Here is a 27,899-nt window from a genome sequence, read left to right as displayed (position 1 = left end):
TCACTCTAAAATACGAATTATAATGTTAAAAATTCAACAAAACATAAGTAAATTAGCTTAACAGATTTAATCGATAAATTATAAAAGTGTCACATTATATTTGTTTGTTCTCTTCCAGAAGTTCAAACAATATTTAGTCATTTTTTACCTTAACGAATAAATTAATTTATTTTTATGACGATTCATATTGATTACTCACAATAACTTGAACTTAATAAGAAATACAAGATAACTCACAATAAACTAAAGTTGTAACTAGCACTGCCAAAAATATAAATATAAAAATAGAGGATCATAATTTTATTTAAGAGAATTTCAACCTAATTAACTAAATTCAGTTCATGAGATAATTGCAATAAAATTAAAATTGTAAGTAGCTTTCACAAAAATAAGAAGTAATTAAAAACCATGAATGTTCACATGCAAGTTAGTACAAATATATCATCAAATGACATTATCGTAATATAAAAGATCTGGTAAACTCATAATAAACTTTATCGTGTTGTGAATATATCATGATATCCATAAAATCATCAAGGAATTAAATCGCTATTGTTGGTTGCCTAACTGGTTATATTAAGATTTTGTACAAACATGACATTATTACAATGTAAAAGATCGATAAACTCATATATTAATCTTATTATTTTACGAATCAAGACATCCTATTACCATTAAGGATTAAAATAGTTATTAATTGATCTTAACAATCCAATAACATGTCACGTTACATTTAAGAGATCATAAATGTCAGCCTAATTGATCGCATTTAGATTCATACAAACGCAATATTAAATGACATTATTGTGACATAAAAGATCGGTTAATTCATAATTAACCTTATTATTAAACAAATTCAGACACCCGTAGAATCACTGATAACAAAAATCGATATTGACTAATCTTAACAATTCAAGAATATGTCACATTACATTTAAGAGAATTTCAAACTAATTAACTAATCACATTCATGTTCATACAAACGCAACATCAAACAACATTATCACAATATAAAAAATCACCAAACTCTTAATTAACCTTATTATTGTATAAAATCAAAGCATACATTCAAATCATTAAAAATCAAAATCATATATTGATTAATCTTACCAGTCTAATAGAATGCCACGTTACATTTGAATACAATAGTTTACATTACTTTGAATATAACGCCCAACGACAAACACTCTAACAGAAATTTACGTTACACATTAAATGGAATCTAATTTTCATAATTACTTTTTGTCATTTACTTACCAACTTCTAATAAAACAAGGGTTATTCACACCAAAAACATTTAACCCTCTTTTTGTGTATTTATTATAAATCCCCCCAAAAACATATATCCCAATATACATTTTATATATCATACGTCAAATCTTTCATTGAGACAGTAGGAATAGTGTTTTCCTTCAGCCGGTGATGCTAACGTGCGCAGCCCCTCTTGTTCTCCACTCTCTCTCTCTTAGAAGATTTCACTCACGCGACCTACGGAACAACAGCTTCAACATTCAGGTCCGATCCTTTCAAAAAAAAAAAAACCCTAATTTTCTGGTAATTTTGTTACTTTTTGTTCTCAATTTTGAGCTGTTTTGTGTTGTTAACGATTTACAGGTGTGGGAAGTGTTGAGTTTAGCGTAATTTGATGTTTTTTTAGTTACTGGAAACTGAAATAGTATTGTGGAATTGTTTGCATTGGTTCAAAGGGAGAAGATTTGTGTTTTAGGATATGAATGATATTATTGTGTATATGAAATTGGGATTTGTTTGGATGATTTAGTGATATGTTGTATGTTGTATGTGAGAAGGATTTTTTGCTAGGTTTATATGTGGAGGGAGGAAGTGTAAGTTTATTGATATCTTAAGGATTTGTGAAATTTGGATTTGTTTTGCTGATTTAGTGTTTGGAAGGGTTGTATGTTATATGTGGAGGGAGGAGGTGTAAGTATAAATTGATAACCCTAATAAGGGTTTGCTAGATATGGGGGAGGAAGAAAATGTTGAGTTGAGGTTAGAGAGAGGAACTAAGAAGCGGATTGAGATGAAGTTTGATTCAGGAGATGATGAGCCTATTGGGTCTTTGTTGAAGTTAAAAAGCAAAAAACAATCGAAGAAAGCGAAGGTGGATTTAGGTGGTAGTAAGGATGTGGTTCAGAAAACGGCGGTTAAGGATGAACATTTGGTTGGCATGGATGATACATTAGCTAGTTTTAGGAAGAAATTGAGGGGTCCGAAGAAGGATAGTGGATCCGTGTCAACAATTGGGAAAAGCTCAAGTAGCAATGCCAGTAAGTTAACAGTGGAATCTCCAGATGGGTCTGTGAAGGCAGTGGCAAAAATTGTGGAAAACGGTCTGTCAGATGTTGAATGTCTATCTGAAGGGATAATTGATAAGGGTTTTGAGAAAGGGAATAAGAGAAAAGGTAAGAGACCAAAGGTTTCTTCGGAGCTGAAGAAAGTAGAGATATCTGAGGATATGTCCCTGCAAAATGATAAAGAGAGTGGAAAAAGCCCTCCGAATTGCATGGATGGTATTCTAGAAGATTCACTATCAGCTTTTCTGAAGAAAGCACAATCTGGTATGTTTAAGAAATCACACAGCTCTTTGCAGTTGAAAAGAGGGAAGGAAAGTGAAGTTTTATGTGACGTTTTGAACTCTTGCCCTACTGCAACTGAAATCTTTCCTTCCATATCCAAAAATATGTGCCAGAAATTGGTTGAAGAAATGCCTGAATCCAATGAGAATGTGCATGTTGCACTTGATAGAGGTTCAGTCGATATGCACTTGTCTGAAAATAAAGAATTTGTGCAACTCATTCAATTACAATCTGATTCAAGGCCAGAGCTTTTTTCATCTGCATTGAACAATGTTGAGTTGTTGAAATCAAGCATCGCCATAGATGATACTTCTTCCATTGAAGGATCTCAATTAGATTTACCAGCATGTTTTAATAAGATCGCAGGTGTCCTAGATGGTAAGGTCAAATGTCATAGTAAACTTAGTGAGGAGGAAACTGCCACAACATATAATATTGTGCGTGGAAATTGCAAATATCTTCACGATGAGGATGTCTTGAAGAACTGTTCTATTTATTATGAACAGTCTGCTTCCAAGGATGGTTTTAGTGATCGTCCAATGGCAACAGGTCGTGATGTTTTGTCTGCAGGTATCATTACTCCTGAGAATGTTGAGATGCTTGAGCATCCCGTGATAGAAACCAAATTCAATGCTGATATGGATGTGAATGCAATTTTAAGCAGCCGAGAAACTCATGTAGATGATCAAATGTGCTCTTCAAATCAAGTAGATGATTCAGGTTCTTGTAGAAGTGTTCAGCTATTGAACAAACTTGATCATACATCTGAAGGAAGCATCTGCAATGTGTTTAGTCGGACTTTGATTTCCTCCACTTTCCGGTTGGAAGGCTCAACTGCAGCCAAGGAGAAGACAGACATGGAAGGTTCTGGGTATGCTCAAGTTCGTTTGGCGCCCGATTTTATTGCAGTAGAGAAGTGTTCAAGTGACTTTGATAATCAACAGCGAATTTCTGGTGATTCTGTTAATGAGCAAGCTTGTTCTCCAGTTTCTTTGCCAAAGGAGGATGGTCAAGTGTTTGCGGGTGGGTTGTCTCTGGTGTCTATAGGAAGGAGTCAGCAAGTTAATGCCAGCCAGATGAAGCAGGAGGACCAAATCATGGAAAATGATGATGACTTATATGATTCTTCCAAACAATTGACTATTGATAATGCTGCTACCTCATTGCGCAAATGCAGTTTGGTTTTCCATCAGAGTGAACTGGCTGATGAGAATTGTGAAGGTGCACATCATCAAAGTCGTGTCTTTGTTTCTGGAGATGATGAGGCTGATGACACATCTTCTCCGTCAATTACACCAGAATGTGATGGAAGTGTTGCTGAAGAGACTGAGGCTAAGCTGGCAGCTGAAGAAAAAGAGCAGAGAATCTTTTCAGGTCAACGTGCTTCACGCAAGACCAAAAAGCGCAGGCACGGGGATATGGCCTATGAGGGGGATGTGGATTGGGACGTTCTGGTGCATGGGCAAGATCTTTTTTCAAGTCATCAAGATGGAGAGGGTAGACATGCCTTCAAAACAAGAGAGAAGCTTGAGTCGTCGTTGACAGTTATGGATACTGAAAATGGCGGGATAGCAGCAGTATCTGTTGGACTTAAAGCTCGTGAAGTTGGCCCAGTAGAAAGAATCAAGTTTAAGGAGCTCCTGAAGCGCAGAGTTGGACTACTGGAATTTCTGGAATGCAGGTAATGACAAATTTTGCACTCTGAATACCATATCCGCTCTCTTCTAATACCTTGTTATTAAGTGCCTTACAAGAGGTTTTTCCATGAGATAATTAAATTATGTTTATAATGTTTCTTTTAATTTTGCTTCTTTGGGTTCAGTCTAATCCATGCTCCGGTTCATTATTGCAAAACTTAAGGTATTCTATGGTTATTTTGAACAGAGAAATGAATATGCTCCTGCTTTCCTTGAAAAGGCATTAGATAGAACTCGTCGAAGGGTTTAACGATTAAAAAGAACTCTTGTAAGAGTTAGAACTAGGGACCTCCTTTGAGGGCAAAAGACCATACAAATAATGTTCAAAGATAGTTCTTATGGTGAAAGGGGTGAAATTTCTAGATAATAGTTTCATTTATGAATACTTACAACATAATTTAGATGGGTGCTCTGTTTAGTCTGCTGGCAAGCAATGGCCGTCTTTCTTGTTAGTTTCAGTAAATACTGGGACGATATTGCAAAAAGTTCTTCTCTCTTTTAGACAGGTGATGCTGCCTGAAGGTTTAGTTTAGATAAAGTATGCCTTAAAAGCCTAGTATCTTTCCTCCCCTTTTTCCTGATTACCAAGAAATGCCCCAGAACTAGTGGCGAACGGTTCAAACATGGTGATAATGGGCAGCCCCCTACCATTCTCCATTCAAATATTAGGATCGTCTTTTTTCTGCAGTTGGTTGGATAGGTATGTTTTTCATTCTCCTTTTATGCGTCTTTACATTCATATCCTGGTGGTCTGTAAGAGAAGGGAACAAGTAGTTCCTTTTCGAATGGGTTATTAGTTTCAAATCTATGTAGAGATCCAAAGTACCAATTGTTCCTCGATGCATCCTATGAGAATATCATTAGAATATGTTTGGTTCCCGTAGGGAAGGGAGGGTACGATACAGAGAAGCTAACTTCTTTCCTTCTTTGGTGAATATTGATTATTTTATTTTGAGTTGGGTATGGTTGCAACTTGGAAGGGGTAAAAGCAAACATCCTTTCTCGTTTGATTTCATTTCAGTTCTAGACGGATTGGAAAAGCTGATCTGTAGGGAAATCAAACCCCTCACTTTTGGTTGTATCTCAGCAAACAAGAGATATATCCTGACACTCCACTTTTACTTTTCCAATCTCCACCTTTCTTCTCAACAAACATATTGTTCACGAGCACTGCAAGTATTCAAAGAACATGAGAGATGATGATCCGTTTAGATGGTAATACTATAAAGCTAAATTTCTTTTCTAAATAAAACAAGAGAATTTAAAATTTCTCTGTAATGCAGGTGGGTGGGTCTTTAGGGTTCTCACCTTACCCTAACTTGCAGCATCTACTGTAAATTATGCATGCCCGACCTTGCCCCTTCTCATAGAATTTATACAAAAGCCACTCTTTAGGAAGGTGGGCTTATGTATGCTCATGCATGGACAATAAGAATATTGTTCCGGATACTTGTTTTTTTTGAACATGTTTTCTCTCTTATAACTACTGTATAGAGGCAGAGGCATACACTCCAGAGTTTCGAACCAGCGCACTAAGTCGGACCAGCAGCCCGTAGGGGATTTTTTCAATGATAAGAAAGCTCTCTCTAAACTATTCTTGAAAGCTTTCTTACTCTCTAAATTATTTGTTAGTGGGCAGTGGAAATCTAAGCTTTGTGACTGAAGGAGTTTTTTGTTTTGGCACTTTCAATTGTTAACTTGCGTAGATTGGGGATCATAGTTTAATCTGCATGTTAACTTTCTGTTATGATGCAGTGTAATCGTCTTTGTTTTACATATTTTCATAATTGACTCAACTTTTTTGGTGAATCTTTGTTGCGATGCAGGAATCAGATTTTGAGCCTTTGGAATAAAGACATCAGTCGCGTCTTGCCACTTTCAGAATGTGGAGTGTCTGAAACCCCTTTAGCGGATGAGTCACCTCGGGCTTCTTTAATACGGCAAATCTATTCATTTCTTGATCAATGTGTAAGTTTATTGCAATCCTCCTAGTTAACATTTGAACTTTCTTATTCAAGATTTACAAAGGAGATCCGTCCCTTCTTTTTTGTATGATCTTTCTATATAAAACTACTTTGGTTCATGACCTTCTCTTTGCTTGCTTATCATTATTTTTCACAATTTAACCACTTTTAAACAGGGCTACATAAATTTTGGAATTGCTTCTGAAAAGGATAAAGCTGAAAATGGTGTTGAACACAGCTTGAAAATTTTGAAGGAAGAGAAGACTATAGAAAAATCTGGAGCTTCTGTTGCTGATAGAGATGATGGAGTTTCTTTTATTCTTGGGAGGTCAAAGAGTTCTGAGATTATCATGCCGGAGAAGAATGATGTCTTATCTGATGAAGGGAAAAAGACAGAAAAATGTGGAGCTGATTGCCAGCTCATTGATAGGCAGGCCATAGAGTTATCTACTTTAGCAGAGCCGCGAGAATGTCCTATTGATGATTGCCGTGTAAATGGTTATCTTGATATTCAGTCACCGCGTCAACCATTTGATCTAGGTTTAGTTGCTCAAGTGCCTTCAAGTGAAGTTAAGGATAGTGAATTACAGAATATTGTAGATCCAGGTCTTTTGCCTCCCAACAATACAGAGATTGATGGTAGAGCAGCCGATAAACACATTGTGATTTCAGAAGATTCTTGTGGGTTCACATCTGACTCATTAGGGAGTCAAAGCCTAAACACTTGCTGTGATGCAAAAGGGAAAAAAGAAATAATTGTTGTTGGTGCGGGTCCTGCTGGCCTAACTGCAGCACGGCACCTGAAGCGCCAAGGTTTCCATGTCACCGTGCTCGAGGCCAGAAGTAGAATAGGTGGTCGTGTTTTTACAGATCGCTCGTCTATATCTGTTCCAGTGGACCTTGGTGCTAGCATTATTACTGGTATTGAGGCAGATGTGGCGACTGAAAGAAGACCAGATCCTTCTTCATTGATTTGTGCACAGTTGGGTCTTGAATTGACTGTATTGAACAGTGATTGTCCCCTGTACGATGTAGCTACTGGCCAGAAAGTACCAGTAGATCTGGATGAAGCATTGGAAGCAGAATTCAATAGCTTATTGGATGACATGGTACTGTTGGTTGCTCAAAAAGGGGAGCATGCGATGCGGATGTCCCTGGAGGATGGTTTAGAATATGCCCTTAAGAAGCGTCAGAAGGCCCGGTTTGCGAGAAATCATATGGGTAATGAACCACAAAAATTATCAGTGACAGCATTGGAATCCATGGCACTTTCTGATGTCGGAGTTCCTCAAAATAATAATTCTAAGGTAGAGATCTTGAGCCCCCCAGAGAGGAGGGTAATGGATTGGCATTTTGCTAACTTGGAGTATGGTTGTGCTGCATTGCTTAAAGAAGTCTCTCTTCCTTATTGGAATCAGGATGATACATATGGAGGTTTTGGTGGAGCTCATTGTATGATTAAAGGCGGCTACAGCTCCGTTGTTGAAGCACTAGGTGAGGAACTTTGCATTCACTTGAACCACATTGTTACTGATATTTCATATTGCAAAAAAGATGTTCTTTCAAATAATGATTTGTTTAACAAGGTAAAAGTCTCCACGACAAATGGACGAGAGTTTTCTGGAGATGCAGTGCTTATAACAGTTCCATTAGGGTGTCTTAAGGCGGAAACAATTAAATTTTCACCACCTTTACCCCAGTGGAAAGATTTATCTATCCAAAGGCTTGGTTTTGGTGTCCTTAATAAAGTTGTCTTGGAGTTTCCTGAAGTATTTTGGGATGATTCTATTGATTACTTTGGTGCGACTGCTGAAGATACGGACGAGAGGGGCAGGTGCTTTATGTTCTGGAATGTCAAGAAAACTGTTGGGGCACCTGTTCTTATAGCGTTAGTGGTTGGAAAAGCTGCCATAGATGGCCAGGAAATGAGCTCCGATGACCATGTAAAGCATTCGTTACTGGTTCTGCGAAAGCTTTATGGTGAGAAAATGGTACCTGATCCAGTTGCTTCAGTGGTCACCAACTGGGGAAAAGATCCTTATAGCTACGGGGCTTACTCTTATGTGGCTGTAGGGTCATCGGGAGAAGATTATGACATATTGGGCCGGCCTGTGGAGAACTGTTTATTTTTTGCAGGTGAAGCTACCTGCAAGGAGCACCCTGACACGGTTGGTGGTGCAATGATGAGTGGGTTACGTGAAGCTGTGCGCATAATTGACATATTGACTACAGGCACTGATTACACAGCAGAAGTAGAGGCAATGGAGGATGCAATGAGGCATTCAGATGTTGAAAGGAGTGAAATAAGGGACATTATAAAAAGACTTGAAGCAGTGGAGCTCTCAAGTGTTTTGTGCAAGGAGTCTTTGGATGGGGTGAAGATCGTGACCCGGGAGAATTTGCTAAGGGACATGTTCTGTAAGGCCAATACAACAGCAGGAAGATTGCATCTCGCAAAAGAATTGTTGAAACTTCCGGTAGAAGTTTTGAGATCTTTTGCTGGAACTAAAGAAGGGCTTAGCACACTTAATTTGTGGATGCTGGTATTAATCGTCACATATTTTAGTTTCATGCCATATCTGTTGAACACAAATTGCTTGTTGTCTGACTAATGTTTGTTGGTCACAGGACTCCATGGGAAAGGATGGGACCCAACTCTTGCGCCATTGTGTTCGTCTACTAGTACTTGTTTCAACTGATTTGCTTGCAGTCCGACTGTCAGGTACATTCCCCTTTGAGTAAAGGAACTAACCCCCACCCCCTTCTGCTCTCCTTTGTTTTTTCTATTGTGAACCTTCTTTTGAGATTTCTTTTTGGGGGTGGGTCGAAGAGGCAGCCCTGCCATTCTGGAACTGTTCACCTTTATTCCGATATTGTTTGCTATAAGCTGATTTGTACCTTCAAATTATTTATGTGCACAACCCCATCGGGGCTATCAATATTCTCTGTTAATGTTTCATATTTTTCAGCTTGTATGCTATAAACTCAAAATATTTGCTTTCTATATCCATTAATGGCTAATGATCCTTATAATTGTCATATCATTAGCGTATTGCTTTGTCCTTGCATTGATTTAACTGATTCTATTCCTGTCATATTTTATCCAGGTATTGGGAAAACGGTTAAAGAAAAAGTCTGTGTGCATACTAGCCGTGACATACGTGCTGTAGCAAGTCAGCTTGTCAATGTATGGATAGAACTTTTTCGAAAGGAGAAGGCTGCTAATGGTGGTCTGAAATTACTAAGACAATCCACTGCCACTGATACTTCGAAGAGCAAACACATTGCAGCACCTGGCAAACCTCCTATTCGCAGTCATCCTTCAGCAGTAGACAGTAAACGGAGTTCTAAAGTTTCTTCATCGGCAGGAAATCACTTAGCTGTTAGTGTTAACAACAAGAAGCTGAATGTCAGGCCAGCCACGTTAGGAGCTATTCCAGTTGTTGAACCGTCAACCTCTCAAGCTTCAGTAGGAAGGCAAAATGATACCAGTGAGGAAACACAAAATTTTCCCATGTCTGAGGAAGAGAAGGCTGCGTTTGCTGCTGCAGAAGCTGCTCGCCTTGCTGCTCTAGCAGCTGCTGAGGTTAGTGTCTTATAATGTATTGTATCCTAGATTTATTAACTGTGGTGACTCCTTTGTTCAATATGGGGATGTGCTACATTTTTACTGTTTTTTTGGTTATTCCTCGAGTATGCAAGTTATTGAAAAAAGGGGAAACACACAAGCTAGATTCCCTGTTATGTTGCTTTAGAAAAAAAAAAGACAGATAAAAACATTTATAATATGGTGCAGCCCAAAAGCAACATAATGGTGTATCATCCCAAGATTTATTAGTCGTGTTGATTCATTTGTTCAATATGAGAAGGGAATATGCTATATTTTTTTTATTATTATTCCTCTAGTATATAACTTATAAAAAAGGGGAAAAACACAAAGTTGGATTCTCTATTACTTTGCTTTTGGGCTTCTCTATATTGCAAATGTTTTTGTCTGTCTTATGTTCTTTTTTGTCAAATAAATCTTGCTTTTCTCTTAAGCAACTGTACAATGATTACCCTTCATTGCAGGCCTATGCTTCATCTGGTGCCAAGTGTAACATGCCACTGCAGCTTCCTAAGATACCCTCATTTCACAAATTTGCTCGACGGGAACAATATGCAAATATGGATGAGTCTGACATCAGAAGGAATTGGCCTGGCGGTGTGGTAGGAAGGCAAGATTGTTTATCCGAAATTGATTCTCGCAATTGCCGGGTGAGGGATTGGTCTGTTGATTTTTCTGCTGCTGGTGTGAACCTTGACAGTTCAAAAATGTCTGTTGATAATCACTCACAGCGTAGCCTCTCAAATGACAATGCAAGTCAGCTTAACTATAAGGAGCACTCTGCAGAATGTGCACCTGTAGATAGTAGTATATTCACCAAAGCATGGGTTGATAGCTCAAATAGTGTGGGGATAAAGGATTACAATGCCATTGAAATGTGGCAATGTCAAGCAGCTGCTGCTAATTCAGATTTCTATGATCCAGTGATGCATGTCACTGATGAAGAGGATTCAAACGTGAGTTCCAAAATGGATATGAGAAAGCATGATGTGTTAGTGTGTGAAAGCTCTGCCTCACAAATTACTGTAAATAAAGAGGCATTAGATAATCAACCGAGAGGAGCAAAAAGAATTAAGCAGGCTGTTGTAGATTATGTTGCGTCTTTGCTGATGCCTCTTTATAAAGCAAGGAAACTCGACAGGGATGGGTATAAATCCATAATGAAGAAAACTGCTACAAAGGTCTGCTTTTGTCCTGACTCACCCTAACTTCTCGTAGCCTGTTCGGTTCTTTATTCTTTGTTTCCATAATTGAGGTTCTTTAATCTTTTATATCTATAATTAACTGATCCTGTTCCCAACTCCAGGTAATGGAACATGCCACAGATGCTAAAAAGGCCATGCATGTGTACGAGTTTCTTGATTTCAAACGTAAAAACAAGGTACAAACTACTCTCAGTTGATTTCACCTTTTTGCATTGTTGAATAGGTTCTAACTGCTTATTGTTGCTCTACTCTTAAAGTTTCTTTAAACTAGAAATTTGATCTGCAATATATAAGCATTTCAAAAGGACACAAAGCTAATAAAGTTGTGAGTTACATTAAATGCAAATAAGCATAAGCGTATGGAAGACTGACCCTACTCTTAGTGTATAAAATTCTACTATTGCATAATTTAGTCTGGCCAAAGACCTTTCACGTCAGTTCCTTTAAATTCATATGGCAGTTCACCAAATGCCAAGTGTTAAAAAGAGTGTGGAAGACCTGCCCCTTTTTTGCTTTCTCAGAAAAGGGCCTCTCTTTTGTGGATAGAGAAGGTTTAGAGGTTAAACTATTGATTGGATCTTTAGGTGTGAATTGTGATTTATCCTTGGTATTATGGGTTCCTGTATACAGAAGAGCCACTCTTGGCCTAGTTGTTGGAAATTTGGCAAACATTCATTTGTATATCTTAAAACTTGGAAAAGGAAAAAAAAATATGCTTTTTCTCATGCAAATGACTCGTATTTTCTTACTTGCATTAGGTATGATGTTTACCTGGTTTAGTCTATAGGGATGTGTATGAGATATAGAGAACCTTTAATCTAGGTTTAGTCTCTTAACTTTCCTTAAAAGCCAAATTGTCTAGTATTGAAAGGATAGGATTGAGTGAGATTGAGGCATAATTGATTGGTTGAATGTGAGATTGTTGAACAAACTTTCCCACCATTCACTGTTATCAGATAAAGTGCCTTTACATATATCTTGTAGCTGAAAGTGGAAATTTTGTTTTGGGGGTAAGTTAGGCAGTGATTTAGACTTGGGACTTCCATGTTGGAGGTCTCAAAGTTCGAAATCCCTTGCCAGCGAAAGCAAGGGATTTGCCTTCTGGATCGCGCTCGTCGCACCAAGCTTGGTTAGTGCGGTTTACCGCTTCGGTGTGGTTTGCATAGGAATGGGGGCTTTACCCTGCGCTCACCCAAAGGGGTAGCGGCTGTGGATTTTCCTTCATAAAACATAAGAGAATGGAAAGGACCTCAATTATATACAGAAAATAAGAAGAAGAAAGAAAAGAGAAAAGGGAATGGGCAAGTGGAGGAGATAGTGAAAGGGAACTGTTTTCTCTTGTTTGGTTTGAGAGTAAGGGGAGGGGAAAAGCCTATTTATTCAAATTCTAGACTGGACAGGACAGCCTGTAAGAAGCTATGCTGATTTATTGTTTCCTCCTTTTTTTAACTTCCAAACATAGATATCTTAAAGCTCTTATAACGAGTACTCTTAAGTTTGCATAGATAGTAGTTGTTTCTTTCTTTAAATTGGGTTTATCTTGTCAAACCTTGCAAAGTACGACTAATCCCCACAGTAGAAAAAGGAAACAAAACATGAATCTATTTACTCTTCTTGCCTCCATGTATAGTCTTCTGGTGACATCCTATAAAATGGAACAATACAGAAAGATTAGCATGGCCTGTCCACAAGAAGGACAAACACGAATCTTCAAGCCTTCATGCATTTGTCCTCAGCTGAAAACATTGCTGAGAGTGAAAATATTCTACTCTTAGCTCTCCAAGCTTGTGCAAGTGAAGAGATTTGGTGTTGGAAGAAAAACTTGATCCTTAATCTTGTATTATTTTCACTCCTTCCTTTTTCTGGAGTTCTCAATAGTATGTAATCATCAAAATGGGGTTGCTTTTTTTCCAGATCTGCCCTTCACCCCAACAAACGTTTATATTGTACATGAAAACCTTTAGCCATCTTTCGCATCTCAAAACCGTGGAAGAGCAAATATGTCATAAGATATGGAATGGTAATACAGGGATGTTTTTCTTATCCTCTGTCATTATATCGCCCTCCATACAGACCTTTGGATAGGTTGGATTATTATGATAAAAATAAAATAAGCCTAAAAAATAAAAATTATGTGGATCTGTTTGGAGATATACTCCAACTAAAAACACTTGTATTTTTTTTATAGCATTCACTCAATATGCTTGGTATTTATTTTCATTTTCATTGCATTTCTGCCTTTGATTTTTTGTATTGGTAAATCTGCAGATTAGAGATTTCGTGGACAAGTTGGTTGAAAGGCATATTCAGATGAATCCGGGTGCAAAATCATAATGGACAAAGGATGAGCAGTCACTCTTATTGATGCTTTACCGCAGGGTGATTAGTCTCATCAACTTTTTCACGAGTGGGTGCAACAATCATGGACGAGTGAGGAATGCAGGCTTCATTGAACAATTATCCTTGCCAAGCTAGTTATCGTCTTCAGAGACTCTTTTGTTGAATGTATCATGGACTGTTTATTGTAAGAGACTGATTAATTGTCCTGCAAATTTGAGACTTTTGACATTTCTGTTGCGGTGTCTGCAAGAAACAATCTCAAGGTGATAAAGTCGGTGAAAACATGTCTGTCATGTGAATGTTATACTACTACTACTCCTGCTGACTGACGTGAATTCCTTAAGAGATAGCAAGATTAGGTTTAGAATTGGTAGTCAGATTTGAAGTTGTATTATATAGAAGAAAAGTAGCCCTTTGTTTCTTTCAGTTCAGGGTTCCCCTTTGATGAACAATCACTTCTGACTTTTCTTTAGTTTTGGTATGTGTACAGCTCAGGATTGTTATCATTGGAACAAATATATAGAACATTTTGAGGGCGTCATATGCTTCCTTCATTTTGAAATATTGATTTCTCAGAATAAGTAAAAACAAAATCCTCCTATCTCCCCTCGTAAAGATTTTTTTTCTTATAGTGTAGATGAAATCTCTTAGATATGCTATATTGAATGTCTTTCTATGATCTTGGATTGCTCCACTCAATCAAAGAGAACATTGTTGAGATGTGTGCTTTTGGTGATTGTGTCCAAGTGGCTTGATATTTGTTCATGAGGTTTCTTAATCCCTATGCACTATCCAGTGAAGAAGGCCAAAAGAACAGGGATTACATAAGTAAGTTTTCTATATCGCCTTCCATTTTTTTGTTGAAGCTGAGGTGATTGTTGCCTTGTGTACTCAGTTCTTTCAAGGGATAAGTTAGTCAAAGACATTTTAATTCTGCATTTGAAGTTTGCAATTGATGAAAAGATGCATGTGCATAACACTAGTAATCCCTTGATTTCTCACATACATTATCTGGTCTTATATATTTCCTTTATTGTCAGGTTAAGCATATAGCTGAGAGCTGAGAGACTACTTGGCAGCAGGAGGAGAGCCTTCTCTTTGGACGACTTGCTAATTCCAGTCCTTACAGGTTGTGATTTCACTCGGCCTTCCTATTTACTTTTGAGGGCCTGCTTTTATTTTGGTATTACCAATTAGAAATTGTGGTCATTTTTCCTCCTATTGTCTCACCCTCTGTTTCTCTTAAGATTTCAATGAGATGGGTCTATCCATCAGGCTAGTAGTATACCCTCGGTTTGAGGTTGGTGAAATTTGATGGTATACAGTTCTGCAGAAACATATAACTTCTCATATTGAACATCTTGGAATGAGTACCGGTACCGGCAGTATGTGTACTACTGGCAGTAGATAAAGATGAAAATATCAGCTATGTTGTTCAGTGCAGAATGATGTTGAATTGGGGAAGAGGTTCTTGATTGGATTGCTAACGTCCAATCAAAATCTCTCGTTTTCCTCATGTTCAATGCAGTAGATAAAGATGGAAATATAAGTCTTCTGATGTTCAGGTCAGGCAGGCATACAAAGAGGAAGCCTGAAATTCTTTAGGTCAGTGATCATTGTTCACTGGCCAATTGTAGTGGACTTCATAGTCTTTTAATTAGCCAAGTATGTGTGTGCTGATTCTCTTTGCAGAAGTAACTATTTCCACTTCCGTCATTTAGTTCAATGTCAGATTTCAATATGCTAGTATGGAAGTCATATACACAACAGCTTTTACATAATTCCCTTGGCATGTAGTAACTTCTTGATGCATGATTGTGATTTCTGTGCTTATTTGTGCCCTAGTGAGCACTGCAGTTCATAACGTCACTTCCTACATCTGTTGTCTGCCTCGATTTACTGAATCTTCTATGTGCATTTAGTTCCTGTTTGCTGTCACGGAGCACAAGCACTTGCTTGCCAGCAAGATCTCTGTTACAAGATAATTGATGATTTGCAGCTGTTGATTCATCATTTCAGTTGCCTCTACCGATTTCACGGTATTATCTCCCTTCCTCCCCTGATATTTGCCCCTATTATCTTTGTTTAATGTTTTGCTTAAATGTTTAATAGTGCCTCTTTCTGATTTTGACAGCGTACACTAATCAAATGATTATGGTCATATGTGGAAGATTGAAGAAACCGTTCCTATGAGGCTTAAACATGGTCGCTGAAGCTGAAATGCCAGTGCTTCTTTTTAAGTAGTCTGCCCAGTGGCCTTATGTTTGAAACTTTTTGTTGGATTATGGTGTAAAATTTCTAGGGTACGACCTATATACCATTTAATCTTTTAGATTTTAAATTTCAGATTTCGTGCGCAAATACGCAGTACAATCGCGTATGCATGTTTAAGGACAATCGTTCCTTCGCTTCTATTCCTTTTTATTTCTTTGATACATTTGCTCGATGTTGGTTAACAATTTCATTTCACTATTTTTTGTTATTTAAATTGTAATTTTATTTAGCATGAAATGTATGACGTACCATGATGGCTAAATAATGTAATCGCGGGAGTGAAAATGAATAAAACTAAATTGAGGTCATGGATGAAATGGATGGAGGTACTACTATGAACAAAATGAAATGAGACAATCTCCTCAACAAAAGTTTGGGATGGTTTTACGCAAATATTTGACGCTTGTGTTATTTCGTTACTCTTTTCGTATTCTTAATATGTTATATACTTGAATTGAGGGTTCTTCGGAAACAATCTCCTCAACTCTGTAGTACGGATATGGTATGTGTATACTTTACCTTTTTTGAGATTCCACTAGTTATATTGTTGTTATTGTTATTGCTTTCATTTTCGTATTCTCTTTTTCCATTTGTTTCCCTTTTCATTTTTTTTGGGGGGGGGAGGGGGGGGGGGGGTTAAGCTAAGGGTTTACTGGAAACAACCTATTTCTCTCAATGAGATAGGGATAAGGTATTCGCGTACACACTACTTTCTTCACACCGTATTTGTGAGATGGAAACAACCTATCTGAGATAGGGATAAGGTATTCGCGTGCACACTACTCTTTTCACACAGTATTTGTGAGATTATACTGATATGTTATTAATGTCGTGGATTCTAAATATAGAACTTTAGACACCTTATGTCTGAAATGGCTAAACTTGCAAATTCATGTTCCAAAGATGGGCTTTAGGCCCACACAGATACTTGATTAGTCAGAGTCGGGTTAAGGCCCATTTAGAGCTCAAGTGATGGATCAGGTTGACGATCTCAAATGTATTATTTAACAGAAGCATTTTAGATCAATCAATCAATCGATTCCAATAAACACTCAGATCGCAAATCACTTCAATTTCCCAATTCGAAGAAGATAAAAATGGCTTCTACGTTTAGCGGCGATGAAACGGCACCGTTTTTTGGCTTCCTCGGCGCTGCAGCTGCCTTAGTCTTCTCCTGTAATTCTTTTTCCATTAGATCTAAGCTATGATTTTTTCAATTTTCTGTTTGTTGAATCCAAATCTAATATTTTTTTTTTGTGAATTTAGGTATGGGTGCAGCTTATGGTACAGCGAAGAGTGGGGTAGGAGTAGCGTCGATGGGTGTAATGAGGCCGGAATTGGTAATGAAGTCAATTGTTCCAGTTGTTATGGCTGGAGTTTTGGGTATTTATGGGTTAATTATTGCTGTGATTATTAGTACTGGGATTAACCCGAAAACTAAGTCGTATTATCTATTTGATGGATATGCTCACCTTTCATCTGGTCTTGCTTGTGGACTTGCTGGTCTTTCTGCTGGTATGGCTATCGGAATCGTTGGTGATGCTGGTGTTAGGTATTTTACTATTTTTGCTAATTTTCTGTATTGTGTTTAATCATTGTGCTATTGCAGAAATGATATAGAGATTCATAAAGATTTAATTTTTTGATATTGCATTATGTTTAATTATATGCTGGTATTGGGATAGATGTGAAGAGCATGTGGGTTTGGATCTTTAATCAGTTATGGCAGATTTTTTGTTACCTTTTGGCATTTCTATGTATGATCTGTCTGGATTTACTTACTAGCCAAGCTTTTATTGGTTGTCCTTTATTAAAAGATCACTCTTTTATTGGTGTCCTTCATTAAAAAAGATCACCCTTTTTTAGGATTTTCATGATTTGTCTGAATTGAGTAATGGTGAATTGTGTATTTGGTGGAGAGATATTAGGCTACCAAATATTTGAGTTGTTTCTTTTTCCTTTAAACTTGAGTTCATTGCAACTTGATCTTTACTTGCATGTGGTTGACTGTGATAAAAATAATAGATGGCCTTTAGTGAATAAATAGATCCTGGATTCTGTTTAAGGACTATAAATTGTTCTTCATGACTGATTGGTGTAGATAGGCGAAGGTGCAAAAGAAGGGGAAGGGGGGACTGGAGAGTGGTGATTATAACGTTCGGATTATCAATTCTGCATGGTGGGGTTTGACTGAACTTTGGGATACAGCAATTCTGCATGTTTGGGTTTGAACGGGAAATTGGAGATTAAATTCACCTTTAAGGATTCTTTTTCCTTTGTTAGTCTCAAGAGAACTTCCAGGGCAGCTTTGGTGTAACACATGATGTATGTGTTAGGCGCATGACATGGGTTCAAATCCTGCCACTAGATTTATATTTAAGTGGAGAGAGTTATAGATGTAGGTCCTTTATCCATCAAGTTTAAAATCGTATGCTTAGCTGTTAGACTTTTACACCTTGGTGGCTTAACTGAGTATATATAAAGTTGCAGTCTTATGTTGTAGGCTTTGTTGGTTAACTAATGTAGGGGTTGATAGTCACAACTTCCGTTTTCGTATATAGCATTCGACATTCATATAGTTCTGCTAACTTCATTTATCCTTTACTCAGAAGGAGGTTTCCTCACTTGAGATGAGAGGACATACCAATTAATGCTGCATTTCTTTGTTTCTGTTGTTTCCAGAGCTAATGCACAGCAGCCAAAGCTTTTTGTTGGAATGATTCTGATCCTTATTTTTGCTGAAGCCTTGGCTCTTTACGGCCTTATTGTCGGTATCATCCTTTCTTCTCGCGCTGGTCAATCTAGAGCAGAGTAGAGAAAGAGTGTCACCTGTTCCATAATTGTGAAGTATCTTTGTGTTCTTCCTCGTTCGATGAGCTAGTTTGGCTGTTAAATTACATTTTGTTTAGTTTTGGCCTTCGTGATTATGTATTTGATTGCTTGGCAAAGAAGATTCCCTCAATAAAGATATCAAACTTTTCGGATATTTTTGAAAGACAAATAATTGGATTGCTGTAAAATGTTCCTTGTATTAATTTATATTGACTTTACTTTAAGCTTTCATTTGTTTCTGGATATCTTTGCCATTTTACATCTATTGATTTCTGCTACTTGGACCTTGGTATCAGCTTTGAATGGTATATTTTTTACTCTTCTGTTGATTATATTAAAAAGATGGACAATAAACTTTTTGCCTGCTTCCTGATTTCAAAAGAACTGCTCCTTTCGTTTTCAATCTGTTTGTCTAGTTTTAACTTTTCAATCTGTTTGTCTAGTTTTAACTTGATATGAAGTTGTGATTGACCGTAATTTCCGACACATGTTTTGCCTTTTTAAAAACATGAAATATGGCTTATATCCCTAATGGTATTTAAACTGGGAGAGTGAGTTTAATTTTAGTCGCAAGATCAATATCTAGAGGATATGGTTTTTTTTTTTTACTATTATTTTTTGGTTTTGGTTGGCCTTTATGAAGACACGTGTACTCCCATTATTGTTAGAGATAATGACATCAGTGATCATCAACATAAACTAATTTCATGTGTCTACAGAGGCTAATCTAGAATTTTAAAAAGGGAAAAGGCTTAAAATGTCACCGACATTTTAGAAAAGACTCATTTATATTTTCTGTTAAAGTTTGGTTCATCTATCTGTTTAAGAAAAGGTTCATTCATGTTATTATTTTTTAACAATGATTTCGCAAAATTATTTTTGACATGTGATCAATTATAATTCGACAACGTCATTAATTTTTTTAATGAAAAAAATTAAATTTCTGAACAAAATTTGAATTAAAATAACCCACCATAATAAATTAGGGATATATATTTTAAAATTTGAGTGGGTCTTTACTTTGGTGGGTTTTTTAATTTAATTTTTATTCAGAATTTTGATTTTTTTCTTTTAAAAAAAATTAATGACGTGATCGAATCATAATAGGCCATGTGTCAAAAATAATTTTGCAAAATCATTATTAAAAAATAAAGGCATGAATGAGTCTTTTGTTAAGCGATAATTACATAGATGAGCCAAACTTTAACGGATGACGTAAATGAGTTTTTTCTGAAAATTCGATAGACATATTTGAGCTTTTTCACTTTTAAAAATATAAATGCATTACTAAAAAGGGAAAATTGTATATAATAGCAAACTAATAACCTAAAATAGATGGAATAGCTAGAGTTTGATTTAATTGTGCTCCATAGCAAACGTTAGCTAAAATTTGCTAGCGTCTCTCTCCCAAGAATCTCGCTCGCCACTCTCTATTCTCGCTCGCCTCTCTCGCTTTATACACAGAAGTGTATAATTCTGTTTCTGTTTTGTATAAAGCGAGAGAAAATTGTATATACACATGCAAAAATGTATATCCTCGTGTTATACACTTAATTATAAACATTTTACTTCAAATATTGCAGAGAAAAAGGCCAACAAATTATACAATTACGAATTATACAATTGCAGTGAAATACAATTTTCTCTAACTTTATACAACATAAGTGTATATATTGTGCTTCTGTTTTTGTATAAAGCGAGAGAAAAAAACATATATCTTCTTGCAATACACTTATAATTATGCAATATACATATATTTTAATTCGATTCAACTGTATGCAAAGCAAATTATACAATTGCAGCAAAATAGGCCATCGAATTATACAATTTAGGCCAATTATACAATTGTATATGTATAGCGAATTATACAGTTTTATGTTTGCTATGGAACACAATTATGCAAACTTTGCTATAGCATACAAATATGAATTTTTTGTTTGCTATATGTGAAAGTTGTCTTACTAAAAACATGGGTGTGTCGACAGTTTTTTCAAAAAAAAAAAAAAGCAAGGAAAAATATTTTAACTAAGGATTGATTCCTTAGTCCCTCAGGTAAATAATTAGTTAATCTACTTATACCTATTTCAAAAAATATATACATAATATACTCAGTTTTATAAGGAGATTATGAATTCACATATTTTTTTCAGAAGTAATCATGTTTGAAGCCTGAAGGTCCAATTATGAACATACTTTTAAGAATCGTGTTATCGTCTCATTGAAAAACTAAAATAATTAAAGTTAAGGAGACAACCTGATGAGCAACTAATATTAATACTAACTATTATACAATACATATCATGGACATAATTGCAGAACGACTCTCTTAAAGTATATTAAAAATGATTTGAATAAAATAAACTCTAAATTCACTTTTATCGAATAAACGAGATAGAAGTCTGCAATGAATTTATCATATTTCATAATGATACCATATGTACCACATGCTACATGGATTATATTCTATTTAACATCACCAGCAAAGCAATCCATAATATACCATCATGCCATTATTTTCGACCGTTAAGCTACTTCATTCTTGGAATTTTCATGAATATTAAATTGTACATAACTATAAAAACCGTAAAATAATAGTGCTACTATATATACTTATTTATTGTAGTGTATGTATATAAAACAATTTAAATTATCTTTTGTACTTGGACAAAGAACCTGCCTCTAAATGACAAAAAAGTGATGACTTTTCATGAGAGTGGTGAATCAGAATATAAATACTATGCAATAAATAATGACATTTCACCATAGGTTAAAATTACAGCCATATATAAATTTTATGTCTGAACACTGACCCCTCATTTCAGTCATGTACTTACTGATGTTATATAGACACTGTTTTTGAAAACTCATAATTTATATTGAGTCAGAAATTCACCAGACTTGGGTTTCTAAGGATAAAAAATAACATATATCTCGTAAAATTAATTTAAATGTTCATTTGAATTTCATGATTTTAAAACTCGTATTGCATTGAGATTTGATCACTAAATTTGAATATAAGCTTCTAGTATCGTAATAGCGTACGTATCCGAATATGTTCATAGAATTGAATTTTAAAATATAGTTCTAACTATAATATATTTTTTCAAATATATTTATCACAATAAGACACAACAGAGGACCACATAGATGGTCAAAGTATAGCTTATTTTCCGTAAAATCCGACGTGGTTTTGTTATTTGGACCAACCAATTCCCAAATAGCAGTAAAAGCACTTGTCACCTAAATTTACACATAAAATATTGGTCCTCATTTCCTTTTCCAATGAATTATATTACGGTGAAATGATAAGTATTTTTTTATTTGATTGATAAATTTTAAATTTGATTCTGATAAGTATTTTTTTATTTGATTGATAAATTTTGAATTTGATTCTTACTTAATGCTAAATTATTTATTTATTTTTAACAATTCAAAGTATAAAATCACTTTTATTAAAAATATTTCACTTTTAATATAAATTTAATTAGATTTTAACATGTATCGAACATCCGAAATTATTTAGACAGATGCTAACGTCTGGGACCCTACAATTTCCATTTCCCATAAAAAAAGCTTTTTGGCTTCAGTTTTCACTGTCACATTAACGGCTACTTTCTTATTTATAATAAATATATACTCGTATTTTCCACTTGTACATATTCTATCTATTTTTTATTCTTTTTATTACTATTTTGGCGGGAATTCATATTTTTTTTGTTCCCAGTTGATTCCCTGATTTCTCAATTATAAAAAAGTACCACTTTATTATATTGTATTCTCCGTCCCAAAAAGAAACAAAGTTTCATCAACAAAAGAATTTGTGATAAAAAAAATAAGTTTTAGATATTCCATATGACTATATATCACCGATAAAAAATCATATATATATATATACCACTTTGTTTCTAAGTGATTTCAATATTTTTTTTTTGTGTCAAATCTTTAACGATCAAAACCTGATAAATCAATAACCGATAAGTCAATATTTTAATGATTCTATAACGGTTTAGCATTTCTACAAACTGATAACCAATAAGCCAACCTGATAATCAAAGGTTTGCTAAAGCCATTGAGAAAATAGACTTGAAATATAGTACTTGCACAAAACAAACAAACTCTTGAATGAACAATGTACAAACAAAATGATAATGAATGGAATAATAACAATACATTGAAGAAATGCATGAACAACATTGAACTGAGAAAATTGAAGGAAATTTTCTTGCAAAGAATTTGAATTTTCATATCACATTGGTGAAGGAAGAGTTGTAGGATCAGCTGAAGAGGGAATGTCAGGACCAACTCTGCAGCCTTCGAGCATGAATACAATATCGGTCATCGATGGTCTTTCTAGAGGATCAGGCATGGTGCAAAGCAAACCAACTTTGATTCCCAACAAAAACTCTTCCCATTCTGATGATTCAGGATCCAGTTCCAGCAACCCCGGCTCGAGCAATTCTGAAATTTGGCCTCTTTGTAGTTGTCTCTTCACCCACTTGACAATGTCCTCGTCCCCGTTGAACATTACTGGCTTTCTTCCTGTTAGTATCTCTAACAATACAATCCCAAAACTGTATACATCAGCTTCTTTTGTGGGTTGTCCAGTTAATGCCACTTCAGGTGCAATGTAGCCTAGAGTTCCAACTGGGGTGGAAGATGTTGAAGTCTCTGCTGGGGTTGCTACTAGGCTTAGTTTATCTAAACCAAAATCCGAAAGATGAGCTTCAAAATCTGCATCAAACAATACATTTTGTGGCTTTACATCCCCGTGAATCAATGAAACGGAATGAAGATAAGCTAAGCCACGAGCAATGCCAAGAGCAATCAGGTGGCGCATTGGCCAATTGAGCACATGGCCATCCTGATGAGACGCCTCTTGTAAAAGTGTAGCAAGATTTCCATTAGGCATGTAGTCGTACACAACAAATCGAACATCAGGTGGTGGTCCTGCATAGTATCCACGAACAACAGTCAGATTGCGATGTTTCACCTTGCCGAGGGATTCAGCTTCCTTGCGGAATGTGTTCACTTCGATTGATGTATCAGGAAGGCGACGGATAGCCAAGACCATTCCATCTGCAAAAGTGGCTTTGAATACTAGGCCATACTTTCCACGGCTTAACACATTTTCCTCATCAAATTGTCTTGTCGCTTCTAAAGTCTCTGCATAAGTGATCTTGTTGTTAAACATAACAAGCTTTGGACCTCCATTCTCTCCACTTCCACGGCCCCCTTCTCCTCCTGAACTCGCACGGCCTGGGCTTCGCTTCTTCCCTTCAGCTGAACCTTTTAACTTTTTGTGCCAAAGTATAAGGCCGTAGATGTACCCACAACAAAACACTGCCACGAAAAAGGCCCCTACAGCAGCCAAAACAATGAACAAGATCAACTTCTTTCTTTTCCTTCTAACGTCATTGCACTCCTTCAATGGCTTTCCACACAAATCATTATTCGCAGCAAACAAAGAAGGGTCCTTGAACCGAGAACCCAACGCCTCTGGAATCTCACCCTCGAGATGATTATGGGAAATATTCAAGTACCTCAGGCTGGAAATCAGAGACAGACTTGAAGGAATTGATCCATTCAAACTATTTGAAGAGAGATCCAGCATTTCCAAGTTTGATAATTTCGACAACGACTCTGGTATGTGACCTGAAATATGGTTAGAATCCAACAAGAGAGTAGCCAAAGACAAACAATTAGAGATGTTTTCAGGGATTTCCCTGGTTAATCCATTGTGTCCCAAATCAAGCTTCCTTAGATGAGATAAACGTGAGAAATCCTTCGGAATTTGACCTGTTAACTTATTTCCTCGAAGCTCAAGCACTTGAAGGCCTGAACAGTTACCCAACTCTGCTGGAATTGAGCCATTAATACCACTGTTAGACATAGAAAGAACTTTCAAGGATGTCAGGAAACCATATGTCTTCGGAACTTGTCCATAAAAGGCATTAGATGACAGATTCAAATATTCCAGACCAGATAAACTGCTAAAACCTTCAAGACCATCCCCAGTTAACATGTTCTCTTGTAAAGCCACAACTCGTAGACTTGGCAACCCGAAAATGTCAAAGGGTAATTCACCAGATAGGTTTTGCTTGCTCACATCAAGAGTTGTCAGCCTCAACAAACTTCCGATACTAGTCGGAATGTTCCCTGAGAACCCACAATTGCTAACATTTAAAACCTCTAACCCATGCAAGTTTCCAATTCCTCTTGGAATTTCACCATAAAACAAGTTGCTGGACAAGTTCAAACTAGTCAAATTGCTAAGCAACATAAGGTTTTGAGGCAAACTCCCATTCAAATCATTCATGCTCAAATCCAAAAACTCCAGCTGATAAAGACTCCCCAAACTATCCGGAATTGAACCAGAAAAGCGATTTCCACTAAGAGACAGCATTCTCAACCCTGTCAATTTACCCAAGAACTGTGGAATCAATCCAGAAAACCGATTTCCACCTAAATCAAGTACCCCCAATGAACCAAAGTTCACAATATTAGAAGGAATATCACCAGTTAATGTATTGTTACCCAGTCTAAGCTCCTCAAGAAACCTTAAATTCCCTAAATCATTTGGCAGAGTTCCAGAAATTGCATTCCCGGAGATATCAAGAACCTTCAAAGACGAAAAACTCGTCAACCATTCAGGAAAAACACCATTAATGTGATTCCCGTGAAGGGTCAAGACCTCTAAAGCACTCAAACATGCTGCATTTTCAGGTTTTGTTAAACCCGTGATTGCATTGAAACTCAGCTCAATGATCCTAATAGCATGAGCATTTACTGACCCATTACAGAAAAACGATGCAGGGACCACACCCGATAGTTGATTTTGCGACAATGTGATTACCTGTAAACTGGAAAGTGAACCGATTGTTGCCGGGATTAATCCCTGCAAATGATTATCACTACTGCTCAAGTGTATTAATGTGGAAATGTTAGAGATTGCTGAAGGTATAGTGCCGTAAAGTTGGTTAGAATCAAGCCAGAGATACTCTAACTTCTGTAAAGCTCCGATACTCGCCGGAATCTCACCGGAGAACCGGTTAAACGACAAGTTTAACAGTTCGAGCTGAGAATCAGCTGAAAAGTTACCCGGAATGCCACCGGAGAGGAGATTAGAAGAAAGGTCGAGAAACCTAAGACTTGCTGGAACATTACCAGAGACATGACCGGAGAGGAAGTTGTGAGCAAGGTTTAAAACTTGAAGATTGGTAAGGTTCGAGATAGCCGGCGGGAGTTCGCCGGAAAAAGAGTTGTAATGGAAGTAAACAGCGCGTAGCAAAGCACATTGAGCTAAAGAGCGTGGTACAGAGCCATTAAAGTTGTTAGAATGTAGGCTTAACCTCCGTAGCTGGCGTAAATTACCAACCTGGTCAGTTAACCTTCCACTCAGCTGTAACCCAGGTAGGCGGAGTTCACGAACTCTGCCGGCATCACACAGAACCCCACGCCAATCACACGGAGCTAATGAGGTAGATAAATCCCAACCGTCTAATACCCCAAGTGGGTCTTCCAAATTCCTTTTGAATGACATTAACGCTTCCATTTCCGTCTCTGTAACGTTTTCAGCCATGGAAAAAACACTGATAAGTAGCAACGTTAGTGCCACCACCACCAATGGCGGAGAGAGAAGAAAAGTAGCCGTTGACATGAGAAGGAGTGGTGGTGGGTAAGGGTAGAGAAGAAGAAGAAGATCAAATGGAGGAAAAATCAAGAATGGTGGGTGTTAATGGAAGTGGGGAAGAGAGGAGCGTATGAGCTGAAAAAAAAAAAAAGTTTCAGTTTGAGAAGAAGAAGCAGCAGCAGCACTGACAAAGACTAACGCCATGTGTTGTGCTATGCACTGTGGCTTTTGGTACTAAACATTTATTTCATTCCATATTTACATCAAAATAAACTATTATAACGACCTATTACACGTTTTTATTAATATTATTTTGAAACGAAAACATCACTCGCACAAATATGGTATAATACACTTGTTGCTATATCAATGACATTAATTTATGTATTACTAAGTATATATTTTATTTTCGATGATCAATTTAATTAATTTTATTTTATATAAATAATAAGAACTTATATGTACCTAGTTAATTTAATATTAAAATTTTAGATATTTGAAAATTTTATTTCAAAATCATAAATTATTCTTCTTCTTATATCAGTAAATTAAAAATTTATTTTAAAAATATTGATAAATATTATAAGTGAAGTGTGGACCTGATAAAAATTTATTTCGACCTAATTTTATTTTTATGATATGGAGAGATTGTTTTTCATAATTGCTATAGTTAATTATTAAATTGAAAAAACTTTATAGTCCCATATATATGATGACATCTATATGTTAATTTGATGTAACTATATGTGGATAACTTTTACCCTTTGTATAGGTGCCTATGAGTTTCACTTTTTATATTTATTTTTACCTTTCTGTTGGTCTGTTTCCCCTTTTACCTCTTCCCATAAAATTGTCTTTATTCGTAACAGTAAAAAATATGATGGAAGTGATTTATTCATACTACAAAAAATTTAATCTAATGTAAGTGGAGATAATCCACTCCAATGAAAAAATAATTTAACTTTATGAATCGAATTTGTCTTTATTTTTATCATATTCTTATCGACATAATATATTTACGCCTTTTACAATAATAAATTTTTATAATAATATATTCAGTATGATCCGATAAAATATAGTCTAAGCTAGATAAAGTATATACAAATTTTATTTCTACCTCAAAATAGAGAGATTACTTCGATAAAAACAAAACGTGATATTTTATGGTTGGTTATATTAAATCTTATGGGCCATTTTTAACATTTTTTTTACTTTTTAAATTATGAAAAAGTGGTCTTTAAAAGGGGCTGAAAATAAGGGTTTACTACCTTTCTGCGGCTTTTGACAAATTCTATGATTAATTGACATTAATATAAATGGGGGTAAAAGTGCATTTGGCAATGATTAAATGCGACTTGATTCTTTGTGTTTTATAGTTGAGAGGGTCACGTATGTATCAAATATGTATAATATAATGTACATAACATTAAAAGCCGATGTTCACTCCTTTAGCCTGATATCTTCATTATATATGTTCTTTAAAGTTTAGATTGATTAATAAATAAAGCCATTTTTCTTTTCATTTTTTGCAATCAATGTCATCAATTGGGGGGCCACTTAATTTCGTGTCCAATTGCACTTTTTAAATTTATCTTTCCTAATCGATATTCAATATCTAATATCTAAGTTACTGTCTCGTTTAATATCGACTCATGTCGTATTGAATTATTAGGACAAACACCAGCACTATACGATAAAAAAAAATATCACGAGAGAGTCAAATAGGACGTCGTCAATGTGTGTTTGGACTTCA

At 36.1% G+C, this 27,899-nt stretch overlaps 3 protein-coding genes and 1 long non-coding RNA gene across 5 annotated transcripts; 3 read left to right on the top strand and 1 right to left on the bottom strand.

Annotated features, from left to right (window-relative positions):
• Positions 1-1,308: 1,308 nt before the first annotated feature.
• Positions 1,309-13,951, top strand: LOC101247522 (lysine-specific histone demethylase 1 homolog 3). 2 transcript variants are annotated; one of them, XM_010322113.4, is made up of 9 exons: positions 1,309-1,515; positions 1,615-4,278; positions 6,121-6,262; positions 6,435-8,801; positions 8,887-8,980; positions 9,366-9,844; positions 10,330-11,046; positions 11,172-11,246; positions 13,339-13,951. In XM_010322113.4, the coding sequence occupies exons 2-9, from the start codon at positions 1,982-1,984 to the stop codon at positions 13,402-13,404; spliced, it is 6,237 nt and encodes a 2,078-aa protein (XP_010320415.2). In that variant the 5' UTR covers positions 1,309-1,515; positions 1,615-1,981; the 3' UTR covers positions 13,405-13,951. The 2 variants fall into 2 exon arrangements, with proteins under 2 accessions (XP_010320415.2, XP_019069262.2); XM_019213717.3 differs by lacking the exon at positions 1,309-1,515 and having other exon boundaries at positions 1,526-4,278.
• A 462-nt stretch (positions 13,952-14,413) lies between these two features.
• LOC138347873 (uncharacterized) lies at positions 14,414-15,880 on the top strand. The gene is made up of 3 exons (XR_011220440.1): positions 14,414-14,539; positions 15,333-15,449; positions 15,545-15,880. It is a non-coding gene; the product is annotated as an uncharacterized lncRNA (long non-coding RNA).
• A 427-nt stretch (positions 15,881-16,307) lies between these two features.
• On the top strand, positions 16,308-18,704 carry LOC101253279 (V-type proton ATPase subunit c2). The gene is made up of 3 exons (XM_004238275.5): positions 16,308-16,860; positions 16,951-17,236; positions 18,367-18,704. Exons 1-3 carry the CDS (start codon positions 16,782-16,784, stop codon positions 18,497-18,499), a joined length of 498 nt encoding a protein of 165 aa, XP_004238323.1. The 5' UTR covers positions 16,308-16,781; the 3' UTR covers positions 18,500-18,704.
• A 3,881-nt stretch (positions 18,705-22,585) lies between these two features.
• Positions 22,586-26,390, bottom strand: LOC101247216 (probable LRR receptor-like serine/threonine-protein kinase At4g36180). Its single transcript, XM_004238567.5, has one exon. It carries the CDS (start codon positions 26,171-26,173, stop codon positions 22,763-22,765), a length of 3,411 nt encoding a protein of 1,136 aa, XP_004238615.3. The 5' UTR covers positions 26,174-26,390; the 3' UTR covers positions 22,586-22,762.
• Positions 26,391-27,899: the final 1,509 nt, after the last annotated feature.

Source organism: Solanum lycopersicum, chromosome 4, assembly GCF_036512215.1.
Source record: "Solanum lycopersicum chromosome 4, SLM_r2.1".
In the NCBI taxonomy this organism is placed as follows: domain Eukaryota; kingdom Viridiplantae; phylum Streptophyta; class Magnoliopsida; order Solanales; family Solanaceae; genus Solanum; species Solanum lycopersicum.
This window is presented reverse-complemented; position numbering and strand designations above follow the sequence as displayed.

What these genes read in the sequence shown, in the direction of transcription:
- LOC101247522 (XM_010322113.4), top strand. Translation starts at nt 1,982, where the DNA reads ATGGGGGAGGAAGAAAATGTTGAGTTGAGGTTAGAGAGAGGAACTAAG. An exon ending in CTGGAATTTCTGGAATGCAG is followed by an intron (nt 4,279 to 6,120) that starts GTAATGACAAAT and finishes GTTGCGATGCAG; the next exon opens with GAATCAGATTTTGAGCCTTT. An exon ending in ATTTCAAACGTAAAAACAAG is followed by an intron (nt 11,247 to 13,338) that starts GTACAAACTACT and finishes GTAAATCTGCAG; the next exon opens with ATTAGAGATTTCGTGGACAA.
- LOC101253279 (XM_004238275.5), top strand. Translation starts at nt 16,782, where the DNA reads ATGGCTTCTACGTTTAGCGGCGATGAAACGGCACCGTTTTTTGGCTTC. An exon ending in AGCTGCCTTAGTCTTCTCCT is followed by an intron (nt 16,861 to 16,950) that starts GTAATTCTTTTT and finishes TTGTGAATTTAG; the next exon opens with GTATGGGTGCAGCTTATGGT. An exon ending in GTTGGTGATGCTGGTGTTAG is followed by an intron (nt 17,237 to 18,366) that starts GTATTTTACTAT and finishes TGTTGTTTCCAG; the next exon opens with AGCTAATGCACAGCAGCCAA.
- LOC101247216 (XM_004238567.5), bottom strand. Translation starts at nt 26,173, where the DNA reads ATGTCAACGGCTACTTTTCTTCTCTCTCCGCCATTGGTGGTGGTGGCA.